This window comes from Fopius arisanus, unplaced genomic scaffold (assembly GCF_000806365.1).
Source record: "Fopius arisanus strain USDA-PBARC FA_bdor unplaced genomic scaffold, ASM80636v1 scaffold00038, whole genome shotgun sequence".
Classification (NCBI taxonomy): Eukaryota; Metazoa; Arthropoda; class Insecta; order Hymenoptera; family Braconidae; genus Fopius; species Fopius arisanus.
The window spans coordinates 346,878-368,274 of record NW_011887777.1 but is presented as its reverse complement, the minus strand read 5'-3'; the positions used below and the strand labels follow the sequence as shown (position 1 = coordinate 368,274).

General features: G+C 38.1%; 4 protein-coding genes across 9 annotated transcripts in view; 3 read left to right on the top strand and 1 right to left on the bottom strand.

Annotated features, from left to right (window-relative positions):
- The window catches only part of LOC105266394 (uncharacterized), a 31,779-nt gene extending 27,291 nt beyond the window's left edge, over positions 1-4,488 (top strand). For 2 of the 5 annotated variants that reach the window (XM_011304522.1, XM_011304518.1), the window contains exons 3-9: positions 214-457; positions 1,492-1,921; positions 2,252-2,379; positions 2,927-3,046; positions 3,424-3,441; positions 3,813-3,960; positions 4,227-4,488. In XM_011304522.1, the coding sequence (XP_011302824.1) occupies positions 214-457; positions 1,492-1,921; positions 2,252-2,379; positions 2,927-3,046; positions 3,424-3,441; positions 3,813-3,960; positions 4,227-4,347 (1,209 nt within the window). In that variant the 3' untranslated portion in view covers positions 4,348-4,488. The remainder of the gene's footprint in view (positions 1-213; positions 458-1,491; positions 1,922-2,251; positions 2,380-2,926; positions 3,047-3,423; positions 3,442-3,812; positions 3,961-4,226) is intronic. The other 3 variants (XM_011304519.1, XM_011304520.1, XM_011304521.1) reach the window with 3 other exon arrangements.
- A 331-nt stretch (positions 4,489-4,819) lies between these two features.
- Positions 4,820-11,925, bottom strand: Ars2 (arsenic resistance protein 2). Of its 2 annotated transcripts, none has more exons than XM_011304515.1 (9): positions 11,805-11,925; positions 10,958-11,108; positions 10,333-10,617; positions 9,508-9,702; positions 8,600-8,666; positions 8,127-8,503; positions 6,414-8,063; positions 6,080-6,205; positions 4,820-5,237 (listed from the first exon to the last, which is right to left on the bottom strand). In XM_011304515.1, the coding sequence occupies exons 2-9, from the start codon at positions 11,077-11,079 to the stop codon at positions 5,147-5,149; spliced, it is 2,913 nt and encodes a 970-aa protein (XP_011302817.1). In that variant the 5' UTR covers positions 11,080-11,108; positions 11,805-11,925; the 3' UTR covers positions 4,820-5,146. The 2 variants fall into 2 exon arrangements, with proteins under 2 accessions (XP_011302817.1, XP_011302818.1); XM_011304516.1 differs by lacking the exon at positions 4,820-5,237 and adding an exon at positions 5,245-5,919.
- A 430-nt stretch (positions 11,926-12,355) lies between these two features.
- On the top strand, positions 12,356-16,130 carry oxt (Xylosyltransferase oxt). Its single transcript, XM_011304514.1, has 5 exons — positions 12,356-12,526; positions 12,630-13,102; positions 13,282-13,424; positions 13,499-13,665; positions 13,851-16,130. Exons 1-5 carry the CDS (start codon positions 12,356-12,358, stop codon positions 15,663-15,665), a joined length of 2,769 nt encoding a protein of 922 aa, XP_011302816.1. The 3' UTR covers positions 15,666-16,130.
- Positions 16,131-16,629: 499 nt separating this feature from the next.
- LOC105266391 (E3 ubiquitin-protein ligase ZNRF2) lies at positions 16,630-20,284 on the top strand. Its single transcript, XM_011304513.1, has 4 exons — positions 16,630-17,548; positions 19,320-19,415; positions 19,489-19,594; positions 19,920-20,284. Exons 1-4 carry the CDS (start codon positions 17,173-17,175, stop codon positions 19,975-19,977), a joined length of 636 nt encoding a protein of 211 aa, XP_011302815.1. The 5' UTR covers positions 16,630-17,172; the 3' UTR covers positions 19,978-20,284.
- Positions 20,285-21,397: the final 1,113 nt, after the last annotated feature.

The window sequence follows — 21,397 nt, the reverse complement described above, 5'->3', positions numbered from 1 at the left end:
ATGAATCAATGCAAAAGAGAGCAGTTGATAGTCCGCGTGCACGCGGATATTCACCAGGTGACAATTTCCATCGAATTCCCGTGATTCTTTTTCGGGGATTTTCAATGAAATTTTTTTATCACTATTAATTTCTTTTTTTAATTAATTAATTTTATGTTAAGTCGTAATAAATGGGGTATTGGCGGGGATTTAATGTTTTCTTTTTTTTTTCAGAGAGCGTATTCGTTACCAACACGCACTCAAAGTCCGTCCTCTCAGAATCGGTTGAATCTTCGGAGAAGTGTCCGAGGAGAGCCACCACCCCAACCCGCACGACTCCGAAAAAATCGTCACGGATGGACATTGCACTTTGCTCGACCGCTGGACGGCACGGGCTGCACCAAATCCATCATTTTACTCCTAATCGCTGTCCTGGCACTACTTGGCATCGGTGCAATTGCCCTCTATATTGTCTTCGGTAAATATAAATTATATATAAGTATACGGGATTAAAAATAGTGAGCCGACGTTGTGCCGACATTGCGCCGACATTGGACAAACACTGCGCCGACATTGCGCCAACATTGCGCCAGCATTAAATCAATCAAATTTAATAATTAAAAAATTAACAAAGCAATCATTCTAAAATTCAAAATCAATCGAAATATCATTCAAACGCAGAATTTAAACTGCAGTTGTTAAACTTGGAACTATTCTCTTGTGAATGATCATCGGAATAATTATTAATATAATGCAAATGATGTTGTTTCGTGAGAGCGTCTCGCATCCTCACGTTCAATTTCCTCCTAGAGATGATGTTTTTTACAACTTGGGATAATTATGTCATGCGGAGTTGAAATAGAAGAGACTCAATTTGCAGTAAAATTAATTGAAACTTTAATCGAGTGGTCACACCGAGGGGCTTTGACGGCAGACCGAGCCAAATGAGTTATGGATCTTGACGGAAAAAAAAATATATTGTGGGATGCACGGCCGAAGGATTTTTATTTTTTTCGAGAGGATGGCTTTATTGACGAGCCAAGAGCAGAGAAAATAGGAAACAGCCCGTTAAAACCGATGGACAAGTGGATGATTGCTTTTTTTAATAAATGAGTGAAGGCTCTGTTGCTAATAGATTAACAAATTGCTTCTGCCTAGATTATCTTGTCCAAATCCCTTAATTAACTATTTTTTATTCATTCGATACGACTATTTTACAAATCAATAAACAGTTTTTTTTTTATTCTAAATCAATAATCTATTCGATTAATATAATTAAATGACGGAGCAAGTTTATTCATTTCTAATAACAATTTGTTTAGAACAAGAAAAATAATGGGAGGAAACATGACGTCAGATTTTTGTCGTTGATTGACATATTATTAAAAATCATAAGAGTAATTGTTCTATAGAAACAACTTTAAAATAAAATAAAACTGAAATAAAAGTGAACTAAATATTAATATTGGTCAGTGAAATTTGATTGGGAATTCAATTTATTTAATTTATAAGGAATTGTTGCAGAGCCTGAGAAGCTCCAAATAATTCAGCAATACCTTCGCTCGAGTGAGCAAAGCCCTCACCCCGATAACGTAACAACACCAGTGAAACACTTGATGGAGACAGCAAGACCCGTGGAGACAACTCCACTCCCAAGCTTCGTTCAAGTACCATCGACGACAAATATCCCACTTCCTGAGTTCAGCACCACCGTAACAGAGTCACAGGAAACGGAAACGCCAGTTTCACCGAGCGTGATAACACCGATGAATATTACACGACACTGCGATGACTGTTACAAGGGCGAAGTGTGCGTTGCACTCGTCGACGAAGATGTGCCGGTATGCAGAATTGCATTGGATTCCATGGATCCAACTGGATGCGCTGGTCTCTGTATCGTCAACAGGCAAAAGTGCCATCGACTCGATGTCGACGCATTCAGGTATCTATTTTTTTTTCAACCCTTGGACACATCCACTTGACAGATTCTCCCAAATTTACTCGATTCATATTTATTTATTTTATTCATTTATATTATTTATATTGTTTACTAAATTAATTATCAGAATTGGACATCACATTTGATAGATATTTTATTTTATTATATTTGTATGTGAATTTATTTGATTTATTCATAGTTTTTACGAAAATATCTAGAAGAATGTGAGTGGGAGTAATAACATTTCTGAGAAAATGTTATTACTGCTATTACTGTATTATTTTTTGAATGCAATTTTTTTTGTCCTTCGTAACTAATAATTCCTGTATTTAGATGCGTCGAGGTGCAGCACAATTGCTTGGACAACGAGTGGACGTGTTCCAATAGCCTATGTATTCCGTCAGTGAAAAGATGCGATGGACACATGAATTGTTACGATCATTCAGACGAGTATAATTGCAGTGAGTATCGGGTTTTATTTTTAAGAATGAATGAGGGATGATCTGAAGGCCTTGAAACCGGGGAATTACCCCAGTTACGGCTTTTTTTCTATAGCCTCTCGGTTTCGATGATTGTCGTATGGCTTCCGGTAGCATTTTTCAGTGTTAGGACTTCGGTGGAAAAATATTTCCATTCATAAGAAAAATAAATAGAATCCTTCCCAGATTCGTAAAAAATCATTGAGTTACTTTCAATTTATTACTTTCACCAAATCAAATGAAATCGAAAATATTCTATAGCAAATTAAATTCTAGCGATTTCTTTTTCCTAGAAAATATTTATTGCTCAGGGACTTTTACTTCTTTTTTTTACATACTGATCTCAGAGTAATAAAGAAAATTTCCGGAAAAAATTCAACAAACAATAATAACAAGTAGCGAATGAAATAAATCAATTTGTTAGAATTCCTATGACTTGCCTGAGTCTTCTTTCCTGGCTATGGGCTGAAATAAAAAATCGTAAAAATAGGAAAACTAGGGGTTTCTACACGTTCATCAATGTTCACAGACTGCGATCTGCAGACGCACTTTCAATGCGGCAACGAGACGTCATGCCTTCCCCTGGAGAAACGTTGCGACGGAAAAATTGACTGTTGGGATGCAACTGACGAGATTAACTGTACCCTCGGTAAGTCATCTCAATGAATTCTTGTCTCCTGCGATCTTCATTCTTCTCCCCCTTTTGGCTCCCACCAAGACCCTGCAATCAGTCTGTTTGATACACGCTTTGTTAATTAGTTAATTGCAAGTGAAGAGTATACTTTGGTAATTGGCGTTATTATCCTATCCAGGGATTTTCGCGTTGTTGATTTATTGCCGTAGGAAGTCGATGATTCTCCAACATTTGTTTGCACTTATTTTACAATTGCTGTTTAGGGCAGGTCACAGGTGATAATTCAGTACCACCTGCCACCTCCCCCTTTCATCCGTCATTATTTCGATACTTTTTCTTTTCATGTCTACTCGGACGAATTATTCTCATTTCTTTTATCTATTTTCTCGTAGGTGATGACCTAGGTTGGTGTGAGTACAATACTTCGAAGTATTTAATGCATGATTTTTCTTTTGATTTTTACTAAAAAAAATCCTATTAGAAACAATTATTCTCAATTCTTAATTTTCCCATTTCACGTCCCCTCTTGATTCACCGAATTATTAAGAATTGTCCACGTGATTTTTTAAATTGAATAATATTCGAAATTATTATTATAAATTAGTACTTCAATCATTTCGTATTGCAACAACAAAAAATAGTGTTAACTTCCGTCATAATATTTCGTTAAATAAATTTTAATGAAAATTTCGAATTAGGAGTACTAACTTAATAACACTTTAACGCTGCGTCGGCGAATGACTGATCATTGATCATTGAAATAATTGATTTGATGGTTCAGCTTGTCCATCGAGTAACGAGTACACCTGCAGTAACGGTCAATGCATACTCAAGTCCAGGTTTTGTGATGGATTGAGAGATTGTACAGATGGAACTGACGAGCCCAGAGGTTGTCGTGGCCGTTGTAATAAACACGAGTTCACATGTCGGTGAGTTTAATCGATCCAAAGCAATAATTCATCGTTAAGTAACAAGTCGATCCTCAACTTTGTAATCAATCTCGACTATTATTTATTACTATTTATGATTACGATTTATTCATCCGAAAATTCAATGGAATTCAATTATAATTGATTATAATTGATAATAATTTATTATAATTGATTATTGAAATGCCCGATATATTTTTTTGGAAAAACTCCAGGCCAATTATTCTTTATAATTAATAGGAATAATAAGTAAATAATTGTTTTAGAAATGGTAGATGCATAACGAGAAATTTCAAGTGTAACGGAATCGACGATTGCGGAGACGAATCGGATGAACAGCATTGCCGAGACCGACCAACTCCTTCCAGCATCCGAAGGCAAAGATGAACAAGAAAAAAAAGTATTAGCAAAAAAACTACGAGAGACTGTACAGTGGATTATTGCAAATAACTGTAAAAACGAGTACGATACATCAATTATTTTCATTTGATAATAAATAGATAAGAATATTAGAGTATTTAAACAAAACCAGAGGATTTCCTACTTTTTCAACGTTTCGAAAGGCTTTGTGATAGTTAACTTTAGACTCATCATTAGTAAATCGTTTATTGATTATTTTTTGTGTTCAAAAGGCCCGTCTTTTATATTTTCCATCAATCGACAACTTCCGGGGGTTTAATCGAAAAAAACTGGGGACCAACATTAATTTCGTATGAACAAATATTATCGGAAATTATGGAGACGATTCTGAGAATGTTTTCAGACTTTTCTAGATCATTTATTATTGAATTAACTAATTTTAACCTTATGAGTTTAGAATAGAAATTGAAAATTTAAGGATGAAAGAAAATGTTGACAATTTCCAGGGCAAGTGCTGCATTTATTCATCAATTCCCCAAATATTAATTTCATATTACACCTCAAGACCTGTTACCCACAAAAATGCCGATCCCCTTAGAAAACTAATTACGTCAATAATAAATTGAACAATATCGATTAGTTACATATCAATGTGTTCTCACATTAATTAAACGATCAGTTAATTGTGGAAAGTGTCAGTATTTACATAAATCATGTACTTATTAATGAATTGCTCTTTTTCTTCTCACAACAGCGTCACGAGACCTTACGAATAATCGTGTCAGTCATTAATGATTTATCTCTCTAGATTATTTCGTATCTCATTTCACAAAAATTCGTCGGGTTCTCTCGGTGCATCGAGGTCTCGATAGTGAATAACGGGCCGGAAGTCACCACCGCCACCACCACCACCACCACTGGAAATTGGCAAAAAAACCATAAAAACCATTAGCTTTATTTAATGTTTTGTCCCTTCGATTTTATTTCTCTCATTCGATTATTTATGTACTTTCAATCGATGATTTATCACGTCCATTGAAAATAAACAAATAAATATCCAAGTGTTAAATCATTTTATTGTGTCATTGTATCATCAAGAGGTGAAAACAGGAATGGAGGGGAAATTTTTTAATAAAATAAATTGACAGATCAATTACAACGAATACATTTATTTGTTTACCTTCGAAATTTGTGGTCTTTGAGTTGAATTTTTTTTACTTTGTATTTACATTTTTTTCCACTTGTTTTGTTTCATTTTATCTCTGGCACGTAAATATTCTCATGGAGGCAGCAGTTTATCGTGAACTTTAAGTGTAACAATTCATTAAAATGCCATTAATTATATAAAATTATGAATTCAGAAGCTAATGCCATAGCGAGCGATCAAATCGACGTAATTGCCGAGGAAATAATTATAATTGTTGATAAAAATGATTAGAAATAACGACTGCTGCCTCCATAACATCGAATATACGTAATAGATCGTTAGATCAATGTTCGAGGAATTTTCTCTCGTGAAAAAATTAGAATATATCGTCGCCTAAATGGTCCAGGTCATTATAACTAATTATTGGTCTCGATGTTGATTCTGGAGCGGCCCTGGAAGCATTATTATAAACCACGATAGAGAACCAGTCTCATTTTTCCCCCCAGGAATAAATGTAAAGAGAGGAATTAACAAAGAGGATGATGGATGATGTATTTTTAACATGATTTTTTTTATTTAGGGAGCACATGCTTAATGAAAAAATAGCCTTACCGTCCTCTGTTGAATCCACCACGATTAGGACGTGGCATTCCAAATCCACCACCGAAACCACCACCATAGCCACCACCAAATCCACCTCGTGAAGCTCCAAAATTTCCACCTCCAAATCCACCGAAGCTAGAACGATAATCAAAAACCAAACATAAATATTTTTAATACCAGTTCAATGGATTTTTCTCACGCGATTTCAGAACAATAATAGCAATTAATTAATAATTTTCTAGATTTTCAAAGGATTATAATGATTATTTTAATTCAATTATGATCTTGAATCATTTAAAACCATTTTTCAAATATACATAATAAAAAGCCAAAAAAACTTTACCCTCCAATGGCTCCGAAGTGAGGGAAATTTTCCCTGGGTGTTTCCCTAGGTGGTGCCTTATTGCCAGGATGTTCAGGTAGAATGGGTCTCTTGGGGTCCTTCAAATAATTATTAAAGTACTCGGCCTCAGCCTTGACCTCCGCCACCTTCTCTGCATGTTTATTAAAAATATGTTTTCTGATGAAATCGGGTCCCTTGAATTTTTTCCCACTGAGAGGGCACAACCACTTATCCTTGGACAACTCCTGAGTATTAGCCTGCACGAATTTCTCAACCTCAGCCTCAGCATCTTTAGCCCCGAGCTTTTCAAACTCACCAGATGGGACAGTAGCCACAGGAGCAAGAAAAGCCGACATTTTTCCTTCAAAATTTCTGCTATACTCCCCAAGCTCTGATGATGACACCTTGGCAGCAGGTGGAGGTCCTCTGACATGCATGATGCCACACCTATTGGGCATCTCGTCCTCATTAGGATATTCACAGTGATTATAGTAATCAACAGAGTGAACAATTCTCAAATAAAGTATCAATCGATCGAGAACTTTGATCAACGTTGGATCACGCTCGATGGGTCCCTCACCATCCCCGAGCTGTCCCTCTTCCTGATCCCCAGACATCCCAAGGAGTTCCTCCTCCTCAGCAGATGCCTCTTCAATCAAATAATCCGTTATATTCTTGAGCACTGGATTCTTGGAGGACAGGCCAAATGCCGCCTGCTCCATATCATTCTCCCTTTTCTCCTTTTTATCGCTCTCTTCACCCTTATCATCACTCCAAAGCCCCAGCCTAGTATCAAGATTATGAACAATCTTAGCTGACAGCTTTATATCATACCTAACAATCTGTTTGTGTGCTGTAATTCCATTGACAGTTCTGATTCTTCTGATTAAATCACGATTGACAATGGCCCCAAGCTCGCAGTCTCGCAATCTAATATTGTTAAGACTCCAGCAAATCTCCTTGATATTTACCTGACGTTCAAAGGACACCCAACCCCTTCTGAACCAGCGACGCTCCGGCTGCGGATCAGCAATTGCCACCCTGAGAAAACCTGGAAAGCGTTTGCACATTGCTTCGACCTCAGCTTTTGTTATCGTGGGGGCTAGATTCCTCAGGAATATGCTGCTGGTCTTGTGAAGGGCCCTGGGTTCTTTCTCCTTATCCTCGGAGGCAAGATCAATCACAGCCTCTGGTTCAGGCTCTTTTTTCTTAGGGGACGATTCAGCTGGGGGGGATTTTTTCTCCGGCTCCTGAGCCTCGCCCTCTTCTTCCTCTTTGCTATCGGATTTTGGAGGTTCTGTTGGCTCTGTTGGCTCTGATGGCTCTAAGGGCTCGTCGGGGACCTGTGGGGTCTCCTCATCGGGTTTTGCCTCTTTCGGGGTCTCTGGTTTATCGCTGTCTGAGGAGGAACTGCTGGATGACCAGGAGGAACTCGAGTTGGAGTCGGTTCTCTTACGCTTTTTGGGGTTTGACTCTGACGCATCGGTCGGCGGTTCCTCTGGGGGGTTGGAGGTGTCTGCTGGGGCCTCAGGCACTGGCTCGGAGACGTCAGTGGGGCCTCCTGGAGAAGAGGGCTTCATCTCGATGTCACCGTTCTGCTCGTCTGGTGCTGAAGGGTCTTGGTCCATTGCCTCTTGCGGTTTCTCTTCGCTGAAACGAGATAGAAGACGAGGAATCTTTAACAATTCATATTCCTGAATTTTAATAAATTACCTGTCGACTTTAGCTTCCTCATCTGGGGAAGACTTAGTGATCTCCTCCTTCTTGTCATCCTCCTCTGTCTTCTCCTCGACTTTCTCTTTCTCTTCTACCTTATCCTTCTCTTTTTCTTTCTCTGTCTCCTTCTCTTTCTCTTTCTCTTTCTCCTTCTCTTTTTCCTTCTCTTTCTCCTTATCTTTCCGCATGAATTCTCTCAGTGCTGGAATCTGAGGCTTCGAGTCTAGAATCTTCAAGTCCTCTTCAGTTCCACCTTCGAGTTTTATGACAACTGAATCCAGAAGATGGAGCAATACGTCTGACTGATCAGAATCTATCGACACTTTTTCGATTTGTCCTGAATTTAGAAGCTCCAAGAATACTTCCACACGTTTCTGAAATCGAATTTAATAGGTAAAAGAAGAATAGCACTAACAACAAATTACTGTTAAAATATTTTCAAAAACTAAAAAAATCTCCAAAAAACTCACCTTGAGCGCTGAAACCTGTTCGTCCTTTCTCTTAATCGACTCTTCAGGATGATATTTAATCTTGAACCTACCATAAAAATAACATATTAGCTCCCCACCAAAAAAACCCATCCCCAAACACCAGTATCAAAACTTTAATGATTAATTTCAATAGAAAACATCCGACATCATTAAATAATCAATGCATTGACAGCCAATGCCCACAGCAATAAAAAGAAATTAAAAAAAAAAATAAACAAAATCATTTGACTGATTAATAGAAAAAGGTAATGCCATTAATTCTGGATTTTTCGATTGAATTCATTAATAATTATGACTTAAAAACGTTGGATAATTCGTCAGGTACTTTGTTAATTGAGCCTCACCTGTTGATCATTATCATTTCCTACTGTATTTTCTCTCTACCCCTGAATTTCTATTCGATACCTATCATTAACGGTTTTAAAAACGCGGCCTAGACGTGCGAGCATTATTTATTCGTCGGGCTTTGCGCGCCCAGCTCGCTCATTTTAAATTTCATACCAATCCTGTTATAATTATCGATTTCACCAGACTCATATTTATCCCAAAAATGTTCTACAGAAAATTTGATTTTTCTTCAGTCTCGATGCGCGAAATTTTCATAATAAAACGGAGGCGATTTAGGACCGTTGACAGGCACTGCACGCTGTGGGGATAACATTTGTTAAACACTTGCAGAGCTTATATATTTCTTTTCAAATTTTTGTTTACATCTTAAGATTGATTTTTTATCTTATTTAAGATTCTGGGAGACGCTCAATGAAAACTTGATAATTTATTGAGTCATTGATCGAGTCATTGATGGGGTGATTGATTCTTGTGGGAATTCATTGAGTCACTCGTTAAGGATTTTTTTTTAATTAGAGAGAGGCGTTGGGGGGACTTACCATTCCTCGTCCTTGTGGGCTACGAAGAACTCGTTGAGTTGCTGACGACGAAATTCGAGTTTGTACTCGTTGTAGCGCTTTATTGCCTCCTCGTCGGTTATGGTGTCTTCCTGGGTGACCAGGAAGGCCTTGAATGTCATCATCGGGGGCTGAGTCTCTACGTTTGAATTGCTGAAGTTGCCAGCTACCTCTCGACTACGCATTAATTATAATTGGTTCTTTAAATATCTGTTGTTTGTAATTAACATCACAATTTATGAATTTCTCACAGTTACTAGATTGAATTTTGGAGTTTGAAGAATTAAAAATCAGCAAACAAATTTCATTGAATCTACCGTAAGGGGAAGATGTTTGAAATTATACCATTGCCGTTAAAATTCCCAAAAATGGAAATATCTTCAAAGAAGGAAATGAACAAAAACTCAATGTATGAATTATTAAAAATTCCTAATTAATTGTTACTGCACTTGTCAATTCAATTAATTATTAATCAATGGACTAAAAATTGATTGTTCGTTCGATTCTCGAATCTAATCAGTAATTATTCACAAATGATAATTCTCAATACAACATGGATTGATAAATTTACTTTTCAATTCACGAAATATTGTAAACAAAACAAGTACAAACAACGGATTATAATTCGTCGTTTTACTGAATGTCCATGAAACAATTCTCGCAGTATCCAAGTGTTAGTGTTATTTATTTACCGCATTTTGTGCCAAAAATTGGGCAGTCGAGCTCTACCACGAATCATTGATAACTATTAATGATGATTGAGTGAAAAACCATTAACACGAGGATGTAAAACAATTGAAAACGCACCTCGCGCTGCTGACGGTGTTGTTATGGTTTCCATAGTGATGATTTGGGTGATGAGGGGGTGGATAATGATCTGGACCCCAGGATCCGCCACCCCCACCTCCACCACCGCCATAATAATCGCCATGTGGATATCTTGAACCTCGATCGTCCCAGTCAGCTCTCATTCGTTTCATCGGTGGTCCCATGTCCTGGGATCTTCCTGGACTGTATCTCTCTCTGCCACCTCCACCTCCACCACGATATTCTCGATAATCTGGACGAGCTCTCGCTCTACTCGACCATTCCCTGCATCAATTCAATTAATTCTCATTATTATTAAACTGTTCCAGTCATTACAATACGAAAGTTCCTCCCTGGCGCTAAAAAATTCAATTTACTGTTTAATAAATTCAAAATTAATTAACGTACGCCATTGCTACAAATTTCCGATACGCATCTGAAAACAATTTCTCGAAAATCATTATGTTTTAATTAAAATTGAAAAATGTACAATTTAAATTAGAATAAATTTAGAAATTTACAAAAAAAAAGTATAATTGAATTTTCTATGGATTGGGATTGTCTCATTTTTTTTTGATGATCGATTTCCAGGAAATTAATATTGAGGAATAGATGATTTTATCACCTCTCGGCCCACTCATCCCTCCGTCTGTCATCCCTGCGTCCCTCTCTGGAATAAGACTCTGGTCTTTCCCCGCGGAATTTGTCCCGACGCTTCCTGTCGTACTCGTCATCAGAGTCTCCCATCGTTTGATAAAGAATCGAACGTCGAACACCTGAAATGAGAACATTGATAATAATTCTTTGAGAAACTGTTAAACATTTTTTAAAATATGCTGATATTCTTATATTATTTCATAAATATTCTTCCTTATTTCTTATCAAAGTCAGGACTACTGTAAAAGTTCAAAATAATGTAATTTCTCTCATCCATTCCAATGATTATTTATTTCGCCCAAAATGAGTTTAAATGAATAATTGAAATGGATTTTTTTCATTTCTCCTGAATTCACGAAAATTCCATCGGAAGTATTTATTAAAATTTTGGAAGAACAAGTGTTCCATAACGGTGACGAGGGAATGGTATAATGCATTCCACTTAAAATAAATCATCATCAACTGAGCCATTACCTGAATGAAAAAAATTATACTGATAATTCTTGATTACTCCCCCACTCAACCCTGACTTGAATTTTTAAGGTTAAAGGCATATACCCTGGGAGAGTTCCGGAATTCCTGAGGAAATTCCCCGGACCCCATCCCCTTTGAATTCCCCTTCAAAAATAAATTAATGCAATTAATTAAATTCCACGAAAACGCAATGCAGATTAATTACTGCTTCAATTGTTAATCAATTGTCGGCGTTCTGGCGTTCGATTTCGGTTTTCAAGGGTTTGAAATTGGAATGACTCGCGGAAGCAGAGCAAGCGGTTTGTGGATTTAATTTGATAAAATTTCGGTCTTATACTTACTTAGACAATTGTTGAGAGTGTTTATGCACTGTTTGTGCAATGATTTATTAAAAAAAAAACAGTTATAAGGAGTGAAGCGAAGGAATTTACCGTTCGGTAATTGACCGAATGGCGGACGTGTTCCCACCCTCGTCTTCCGCGCCAGCGTCTCCAGGCTTTTCCTAGTTCTAGAGACTTTACCTGAAATCTAGAGGGAATCTCCGAGCGCGAACATTCAAAATGGAAATCATTTTGTTCCATCAAAATTTCTGAAAATCGTCAATAAATTGCGGCACATGAATTCCCCTTGATAAATCCAAATCTAAATACAGATTAAAATTTCTAAAAATCATTCAACAAATTTAAAACTTGAAAAGATTCGGAATGCATTTTTTATCTGTAAATGAAATTTCGCCAAAACAATTACGGTGGACATCTTGAAGAAAATCTATACAATTCAGATCGCAGAGAAAAGAAAATCCCGAAATATATCGATGGGACGTATCGATAGAAAAATATTTCGATTCCATGGGGACATCGACTATAATTTATTGAACAAAGAGGGGTTAAAGATGGCGGCAACAAAGAACCAGCTCGAAGGCCGGTCTTCCACTTGTGTTCGAAAATACCGTATATTCGTTATTTTCGTTGGAACAATTCTGTGCGTCCAGGTATACCTCGCCTACTCGTTTCTCAGATTAGAGAATCAAACCGGTGAATCATCTCCAGGCTCCTCCAGAGAGGTGAGCCAATTTTTTCTGTTTACCCCAAGTGCTAACCTTCCCCAGAGGAAAATAAAATCAATGAGTGAAAAACCCCATGACTAACGAAGATATTTTCATTGAGATTGAGCCAGGTAAATCAGAGAGAAACGAGGGACTGCCCGAGGGCTCATACCAACTGAAATTACCACCTGACAAGCCACTTAATTCACCAAAAACGTCATCGCAGATTCATTCCAATCGGACAATTGTTAAATTGGATCGTCAATCGCTCAACTTTACGCCAATTTGCGATGTCACTGGACGTGAGGCTGTCAGTGCTGTCAGTAGGGCACACACTCAATTATGTAAAGAGACTATTGTCAATATTACCTGCATGAGTCAAATGGGAATGCTCTATCCAGAGCAGTTGCACTCCTCCTGTCCGCACTCAACAGGTTTCAGGGATATCCCTCGTAATTTGGGTTGCTTCAAGGATGATAAGACCCAGAGAATTCTCTCTGGGTATTATTCGATTTTGAAGGGCGTTAATTCACCTCAACACTGCGCTTTTCTCTGCTTGCAGTCTGGATATCCGTATGCTGGCACTGAATACTCGTATGTTTCATTTTAATATTTACATCCTCATCTTAACTCACTGATTAATTAACTCAATCAATAATATTCAACAATTAATTGATATTCAACGATATTTTCAATCGTCAAAAGTGTTGGACAAAAATTGGGAGTCGAGGTTTTTTTTATTTATCCGTGCATTTATTTATCTTTAATTATAGAATAGAATGTTTCTGTGGAGTGGAGGAACCTCCACAGACCAAGAGATTACCAGACTCTAGCTGTAACATGAAGTGTCCTGGAGATCTTAAACAGTCGTGTGGAGGGTATTTAACCATCAACGTTTTCAAAACTGGAATAAAAAGTTAATATCTTAATTAATACAATTTTTCGTGCTCAGTGTTACTTGAGAATGATTAATTTGGTGGTTCTCTTCAGAATTCAAAGCTCAAGAGGCACGAAACAGTAGTGTAAAGACTGGCCAGGAAACACCGATAAGGATAGCCTTCCTCTTGACAGTAAATGGACGAGCCAGTAGACAAGTTAAAAGACTGATTAATATTCTTTACGATCCTTCTCATTTTTATTACATTCATGTTGATGCGGTGAGTACGTAGAGTTAATTATTTTACAATTATAAATTTCCTTCATTTATATTCCCTGAAGAACTTCCTGGTGAATTTTCTGTCAATTTCCCGTGTGTTTCCTCGAGATTTTTTAATTAGAAAATTTGAGAGAAATAAACCATTAAATATCATTTATTTATATATCTTTAATGAATTAATTTCAGAGACAAGACTACATGTACCGAGAGATGCTGGAAGTGGAGAAGAAGTGTTCCAAGAAGAACATAAAAGTAGCAAAAGGTTCAGGTCTTCGTCACGCAAGTATCTGGGGTGGGGCAAGTCTCTTGACAACTCTCCTAACATCAGCCAGACAGATGCTGCAGCACTCAAAAGACTGGGACTTCCTTGTGAACCTGTCAGAGTCCGATTTTCCAGTGAAGAGTAACGCTCAACTGGTGGACTTTCTCACCCTGAACAAAGGCTTGAACTTCGTCAAGTCACACGGGCGAGAGGTCCAGCGTTTTATAACAAAGCAGGGACTTGACAAGACATTCGTGGAGTGTGAGGCCAGAATGTGGCGTCTAGGGGATCGCCAGCTTCCCAAGGGCATTCAAATTGACGGTGGTAGTGACTGGATGGCCCTGAGTCGAGATTTCGTCGAATTCGTGACTGATCCTCAACCTGATCCCCTCGTTAGTGGTCTCCTCCAAGTGTTTCGGTTCACTCTTCTCCCAGCAGAGTCTTTCTTCCACACAACCCTCAGGAACTCTATATTCTGCGACACATACGTCGATAACAATCTCCACGTGACTAATTGGAAACGCAAACTCGGCTGCAAGTGTCAGTACAAAGCTGTTGTTGATTGGTGTGGGTGCAGCCCCAATGACTTCAAACTTGAGGACTTGAATAAACTTCGAAATACTGCGGAGAAGAATCTCTTCTTCGCGAGGAAGTTCGAGCCTGTCGTCGATCAGAGGATCATCGACAAGATTGAGGAGTGGTTGTACCCCGAAAGGTACAACAACTCAATAATGAAGGGCTACGACAGATACTGGCAGAGTATCTATCACCACGCTGATCAGACTCCCCTCGTCGACGACACAGCCCTCACGATTTCGATCTCCCTCTCGAGAATAATTTACTCTAAATACGATACGATCTCCAGCCACATTCGCCTCCTAGAAACAACAGGATACTTCGAGAGCAATAAATTCAAGGCAATCCTGGTGCACGCCGAAGTAGATATCAAGGGTTTTGAGTCATCGACGTACCAGAATGATTTCCCGGAGAGAGTCGAGGGCTTCATCGTCCCCAGGCATCAATTTACAACGAGCAAAACGTGGTCACGACGAATTCGACACTTGGAAGTTAACACGGATTACGACCAGAAGGAGCAGATGTTCAGGAATTTCCTGGGTGGAATTGGCCCTCTCTCTAGTCCCATTTTATCGTACGAGTTTGAGGGTTCTCTGGTGACGCCCAGGAACCTCACCGTCCTGTGGATTGATCCCAGGGGGAATTGCGTGGACGTCAATCATTTACAGGTAGAAGAGATGTCGTTAATTGGGTCGTTGAAGCCTCAGTTGGAGGAGCCTCTGGTCATTGGGGAGTGGCAGGTGGTTCTCATGACTGATTCTCTGGTGGCCAGTCATCTCAGGTTCCTCGTGACTCCTTTCGCCTTTTGGAAGAACCGAAGGATCACCCCGAGAAAGGCCAGGGAACTGCACAATGGACCTCGAGAGAGGCATCGAGAGTATCCCGAGATCGACAGCAAGTGGCTGTCAATTCTCAAGGACGCAAATGTCAAGATAATAGGGGATAAGGACCACCGAAATTTCACGGAGAATAGGGTGGGGGTGGAATTAAATGCGTGGATTGATGAGCTGGTGGAGCAGTTCTACAGGGTCGACAGGATTTGCCTTGGGGATGACTCCAGAATTAACAGGACAACAAAGAGTCCCAGGAAATGCTCACTCTGTGATTGGAGCTCCATGAGTCCAGATCCTAAGGCTGATACTCAATATTTGGGGGGAATTTAGGGGATTAGTTGTATTATAAAGCCATTCCGATGATTCAGCGGTGGAGTGGAAGGCAGGGGAGAATTGGAAAAATTCTCCAGTTTTTTGCAGAATGTCTGTTACATTTTTTATGAGCATTCATGGAAAAACTAGAATTTTTTCAATGACAGTGAGAAAATTGAAAATTTTAGTAGTTTTGATGATTTTTATTTTTCGGCAGAACCTATTGTACAAGTTAGATTTTCGAAATATTTGGGTAGAATGTTGAGGCATGAAAAAATACAGAATGTTCATGTGGAAATAATTTTCAAGTAGAGATATTTTTTCGTTCTGCCACTCCACAGTTGAATTCATCATTCACGAGAATGAAAAATCCTAGCGCCTTTGTATAAAAACATCTTCGCATATTTTTTATAACTGGATATTATTACGATTGTATATATTGTATTTGTATTGAACAATATAACTACCTATATAAAATTTTTACACCATCCCTATCTTTTCTTCTCCGTCTTAAATTCTTATCCAATGCCCAATTTTATAAGAAAAAAATCTCAAATCATATGCGATAAAATCCCATCCGATTTTCTTAAACGAATGGTATATCACGTACAAAATTGTTTCCAATTAAAAGTCACACCTAATAAATAAACTATAAAGAAACATCAAATAAAAATTTTTAGATTCCACTTGACAAAAAATCCGATAGAACCTCTAAATAATTTCGAAAGACCAAAAAACGTTGAATTATATAAAAAAATTAAAAGGTTTTCAAAAGACCCGCCACCTGTCAACTCCGCCCAGGGCTGTCACCATTTCAAGCCCCCCAGTCCCCAACTCCAACCCCTAAATCACCGCAAGATCCCCCGCCCCATCTCCTCCCACCCCCTCTAACCCAATAATAACAATAATAACCCCTTCCCCACCCCCCGAAAACCCCAGAGCCCTAGTCATACCCGTCATACCCTAGGAAATTTTTCATGCAATATGTCGGCTAAAATGTTTTTGCGCGATAGCTCCCCCGTTGTTGGCTGATTGTGGTTGGTTGGTGGTAACACTTTTACCTCCGAAATGACTTGCTTATCGCACCCACAAGTTGCGCGATTTCGGCCTAAACAAAATCCAACAGTGACCAAGTAAAAACTCCCACGTGATCCCCCCCCAAAAAAAAAAACAAAATCGATCAAAGCCCAAGAGAATAAATCCGCCCAGTGTAACAAAAAACGAAAAATAAGCAAAAACCCAATTCCTCCAGTTGAAAAAAAAAAACACCCGGTGGGTGGGGGGTCCGAAGATAATTGAGGGTCTCCCAATGCGTGAAACAAGCACAAGAAGATATCGAGAGGGAGAGAGAGAGAGAGAGGATAATCGTGTAATGCAAACGAGTGTCTAAAAACAATAAAAATCGACTGGGGAATAAAACACCATTGGGATAAATTAAATGCAGAGTACCTCAACAATAGTGTGAACAGTTGTTCTACACGTTGGAATATAAATAAAATATAATTGGGTGGTACTTGTATTGGTGATGGGAGCTAAAACAAGTACAGTGGCACAAGCTGCTGGTGGCGATGGTCAATCGTCAACTGGCACTAATGACACTACTATCCAGGGTTTCTCGATACTGCGATCATTGCCAGGTGGTGTTGGTATGATACAACAGCATCAACAGACTAATCAAACACAATCATCCAGAGTACCTGGTGATAACAGACAGCGTGCTAGATCTTTGAGCTCAGTGCCTGATCTATCGTCTGGGGAACAGGGTAATTTAGGAAATTCCGTTGGGGTCAATGTTGGACAGGCACTTGGTCTTGCTAATCTCGATTCTGATGATGGGGATGAGGACAGTGGAAGGGTCTATGCTGCTCACAGTCTGCCCTCTCATATATGGTCTTTAAATGGTGAGTTCGTACCCTATTTTCAGTAGTAATGCCATTGCGAGGGATATCTCGGGAGCTGGGGGAGATAGCGATTTTTTTGTTGATAACTTTTTTGTAGATCTTGTCTCGATTTATATAAGAGGTCTTTAGCATAATCTTCGTATCTCTTTTAGATTCAGTGATATTCATTGAAATCTGAGGGCCAGGTTGATTTGGTTGATTACTTGAGATAAGTTTTCGGGGATTATCTTTGAATCTGAGGGAGATGGTGGGGTTTTTATGGGGACCTTTTTTCTAGCTCTCGTTCTGCCCTGCAAAAAAGGTTTTAAGAAAACTTTCGATATTTGTCATCGATTCTGAGATATTTCTCGAAAACTCGAGGAGAACAAATCGACTTGTCACTCTTTACTCTACTTTATCTCTTGATTTTTTATTTAATTGTCGAGGAGACGACGTTTTGGTGGAGGTATTGCTTCCAGAAGGTTCTGTGGAAGGGCAAAAAATAAAACTCCACTGAAATTTGGTTGCGGAATTTTTCGTAGATTGAATTAAATAATCGAAATTATGGGGCATTCATTTTGGCTCTCGTGGTGGCTGTTTCAATGAATATTGGAATAAGCGCAGTTTTTCATTCGGACAACGTGATAAAGGCCGATTGATCGACCTAGCTCTACCTGGAGACTTGAGTCATGCTAGGCTGGAGGTTAGGTCCTATTCAAGAGGATTCATGTTATTGTCAAGTCATTTCGATCAGGAGCTAGTGTCCTTAGTGCCCGAAATTTCCATCTGGCCATTATATTTTTCCTGACGTATATAATTTTTTCCCTGCCCCATCGAAATTTCATTTCTCGTTCTTATAAAACCTTCTTTTCCCCCAATTTTTTGTAAAGAAATCAGATATTTCATTCAGTTCAACCCCAGAGGTTCAATTTAATGAGAAAAAAATTCTTTTAGAAACGACATAGTTTCACGTGAATAAAAAAATATTCGCAGCAATTGAATTTTCAAAAATTTTTAATTATTGAGTCATTTCGTGTAGTTTGACAGAAATTTCGATAAGAGAAAAAAATAGGGGTGAGACACCCAAGGAAAAATAGACAGCCTGTCAATCTGATCCGTCTCTACGATAATCTTCGATTGGTCTTGGATGACCTGACCTAGCCCAACCCTGGAGATTGTCAACCCTGCCAACTGTCTTGAGTTTCTCAACACCTCGCTGATTATAGCCAAATGTCTTGTCATCGACGCCTCCACGACGCCACCACAAATCACATGCATAATACAAGAGTCCTATAGCTTTGACAGAGTGTAAAAGGGTTGAATATCTATCAACTTGATCGTGTAAAGAAAGGGAGTTGGATTGACTGTTTGAGGGCACGTATGTTGGCTGACTGTTGGCCTGGTAACGACGGATGTACAATCGATGCCACCCCTTCCATCCAGGGCTAGTTCTATTTTTTATTTTTTTGTTTTACAACAAACAGTTGGAGATTAATTCGTGGGTGACAGTTTGCTGATTCCTAGAGGGGGGAGAATTGTTCAGAAATTCTGGGAAATGGCTTCGATGGATTTGCCATTGGAAAATAAAATGGGTTAGAGCAGGTTAGCCTGGGGTTTAGCCCTCACAATATGGGGAAATGGGTGTTATTGTGAGCTCATGCTTGAACGAATCACAGACTGATGTTGTACCAACTCATCGTGTCAGACGTGTTATTTATGGTATTTTTAAATTGATTTGGCAGTTGTGTGAGGATATTGGCCAATGATTTTTCTTTATTTTTTTGTGTTCAAGGTCTCAAGTGTCCTGTGTGCTCCAAATTTATACTACCGGATGATATTGAGTGTCACTTAGTTATGTGTTTGACGAAACCGCGCCTTAGCTACAACGGTTTGTTGATTTTACATTCAATGACTTCCTTTTTTCTCGCTGGGCATTCTGTACAGGATGTGGCTTTTTTCAGAGGATGTATTAGCTGATGAGAAGGGAGAGTGTGTCATTTGCTTAGAGGAGCTACAGCCTGGTGATGTGATAGCCCGTTTGCCATGTCTTTGCATATATCATAAAAAGTAAGAGATTCGTCGTTTTATAGTTTTCGTTATTTTTCCCATTTTTCAATATTTTAATTTGACAATTTCACGTCATTCAATCCTGAAGAATTAATCCTATATCAAATTAATTTAGCTCTCCAGCAAAATAATGAGCAAAGGACAATAATTTTTTGTCATTGATATTTATCAAAATGTATATTATCGCTGGATATTCATTTACTTGAGATTTTATGTTTTGATTCACGCTGATATTTGGAATAATTATAAGAATGAATATCTGACGAGAAATTAATGTTCTTCTAAGTGGAGCGAATAATCTTGTTAATTAATTTTTCATTTCCAGTTGCATCGACAAATGGTTTCAAGTGAATCGTAGCTGCCCTGAGCATCCGGGCGATTGATTTTGTAATTGTTGATTTTGCGAGATTTTTAAGAAAAAAAAAAAGAAAAAAGAAAGAAAGTTATTCAGGGAAGAGCATATACGAAAGAGAGTTGAATTTGTACACATATATAAATACACACGTATATCCAACAGAGTGCATATATCGACGTATATAGCCCCACTATATATATGTATATACCTGTTTAATATGGAGGTATATACATATATGTAAGAATGAGATTACGTATTAGTGTAGTTTCATACCGCCGGTGGGATGGTGTCTCCTGCCTTTTTACTCAAAAGAAATAAATAAAATCATGAGGATATTTCATCGTGTCATCGGCAAGTGAACATCCCCGAGAGAAATTATATGATTATGTGAGAGAGGAATAATTGAATAAATAAATAACTAGTCAAGGTGGCCGCTAGTCTGCGATGGTGATTTTTCGTATACACGTGGCAATCGTTTTTCGATTTTTTATTTTATCTCATTTAATATGGAAAAATCTCGATTATCGAGCACTTTAGTGTGAGATATTCCACACCAAATGCGGCAACTGGCCGCAAATCCTTTCAAAATTTGTGGACACTTTTTATACTATTTGAAGGGTTCAGCGTCTATCTCTCGATTTTTTTTCACATTTTTCCGCCCACTGATTCAGAGAATAACATTTTTCTTACATTTTTTTCACATAATTCATGTTCTATTTCTCTGATTTGCATTTATTTGAAAATAAGTTGACAATCTTGAATTTTACAAAACACATAACTCCATTTATTTTGTTTTTAGCAATTTTTATTCTTGAAACATTTTATTCTATTGTCAATTGCTTTATCTCCGATAAATCGTTATTATAAACCTACTGTCAATTTAAAAAAAAAACCAACGACAAAGAAATGATGGTTTTGATGACTAATGAAAAAAAAATTCTAAATTGCATAAATAGGACTTGAATAATTGTAAAAAAAATGAAAATAAAGAAAAATGTGTCCTGGGCAGAACTAGACTTGAAGAAATGGGAAAAAAATGGAGAAATAATTCGAGCAATTCGCCAGTGCATTTGGTATGGACTACCTCACATCGATTACGCGGAAGAGAAGTGTCTAATTAAATCAGAGGATGACTATATTCAATAAAAAAAAAACAAACAAAGGGACTTACTAAATCGCCATACGATTCAGCGATGATAAATGCTATTATCTATACGTACCTATAATTATTCTATTACTGCTCTGTCGCTTACTATCGATTGTACTATATTTATAAAATTTCATTAGTTTTACATCTTCAAGTCGAATAGTGATTAAGAGGAGTAAAAGAGGAGGAAGTATAAAATGATATTCGTGATCACTGTTAATGGGTAACTATCATTTGTCGGAGGTACGAGAGGATGAGCATAACGTGAGATTAAAATGAGTGTGATTTTTTTGCCGCTTTC

Coding starts and splice junctions, on each gene's coding strand:
- LOC105266391 (XM_011304513.1), top strand. CDS start 17,173: ATGGGAGCTAAAACAAGTACAGTGGCACAAGCTGCTGGTGGCGATGGT. Junction 17,549..19,319: donor TCATATATGGTCTTTAAATG/GTGAGTTCGTAC, acceptor TTTGTGTTCAAG/GTCTCAAGTGTCCTGTGTGC. Junction 19,595..19,919: donor CTTTGCATATATCATAAAAA/GTAAGAGATTCG, acceptor TTTCATTTCCAG/TTGCATCGACAAATGGTTTC.
- oxt (XM_011304514.1), top strand. CDS start 12,356: ATGGCGGCAACAAAGAACCAGCTCGAAGGCCGGTCTTCCACTTGTGTT. Junction 13,425..13,498: donor TTTCAAAACTGGAATAAAAA/GTTAATATCTTA, acceptor GGTTCTCTTCAG/AATTCAAAGCTCAAGAGGCA. Junction 13,666..13,850: donor ATTACATTCATGTTGATGCG/GTGAGTACGTAG, acceptor AATTAATTTCAG/AGACAAGACTACATGTACCG.
- Ars2 (XM_011304515.1), bottom strand. CDS start 11,079: ATGGGAGACTCTGATGACGAGTACGACAGGAAGCGTCGGGACAAATTC. Junction 8,504..8,599: donor AACAGGTTTCAGCGCTCAAG/GTGAGTTTTTTG, acceptor ATTCGATTTCAG/AAACGTGTGGAAGTATTCTT. Junction 6,206..6,413: donor CACTTCGGAGCCATTGGAGG/GTAAAGTTTTTT, acceptor TTATCGTTCTAG/CTTCGGTGGATTTGGAGGTG.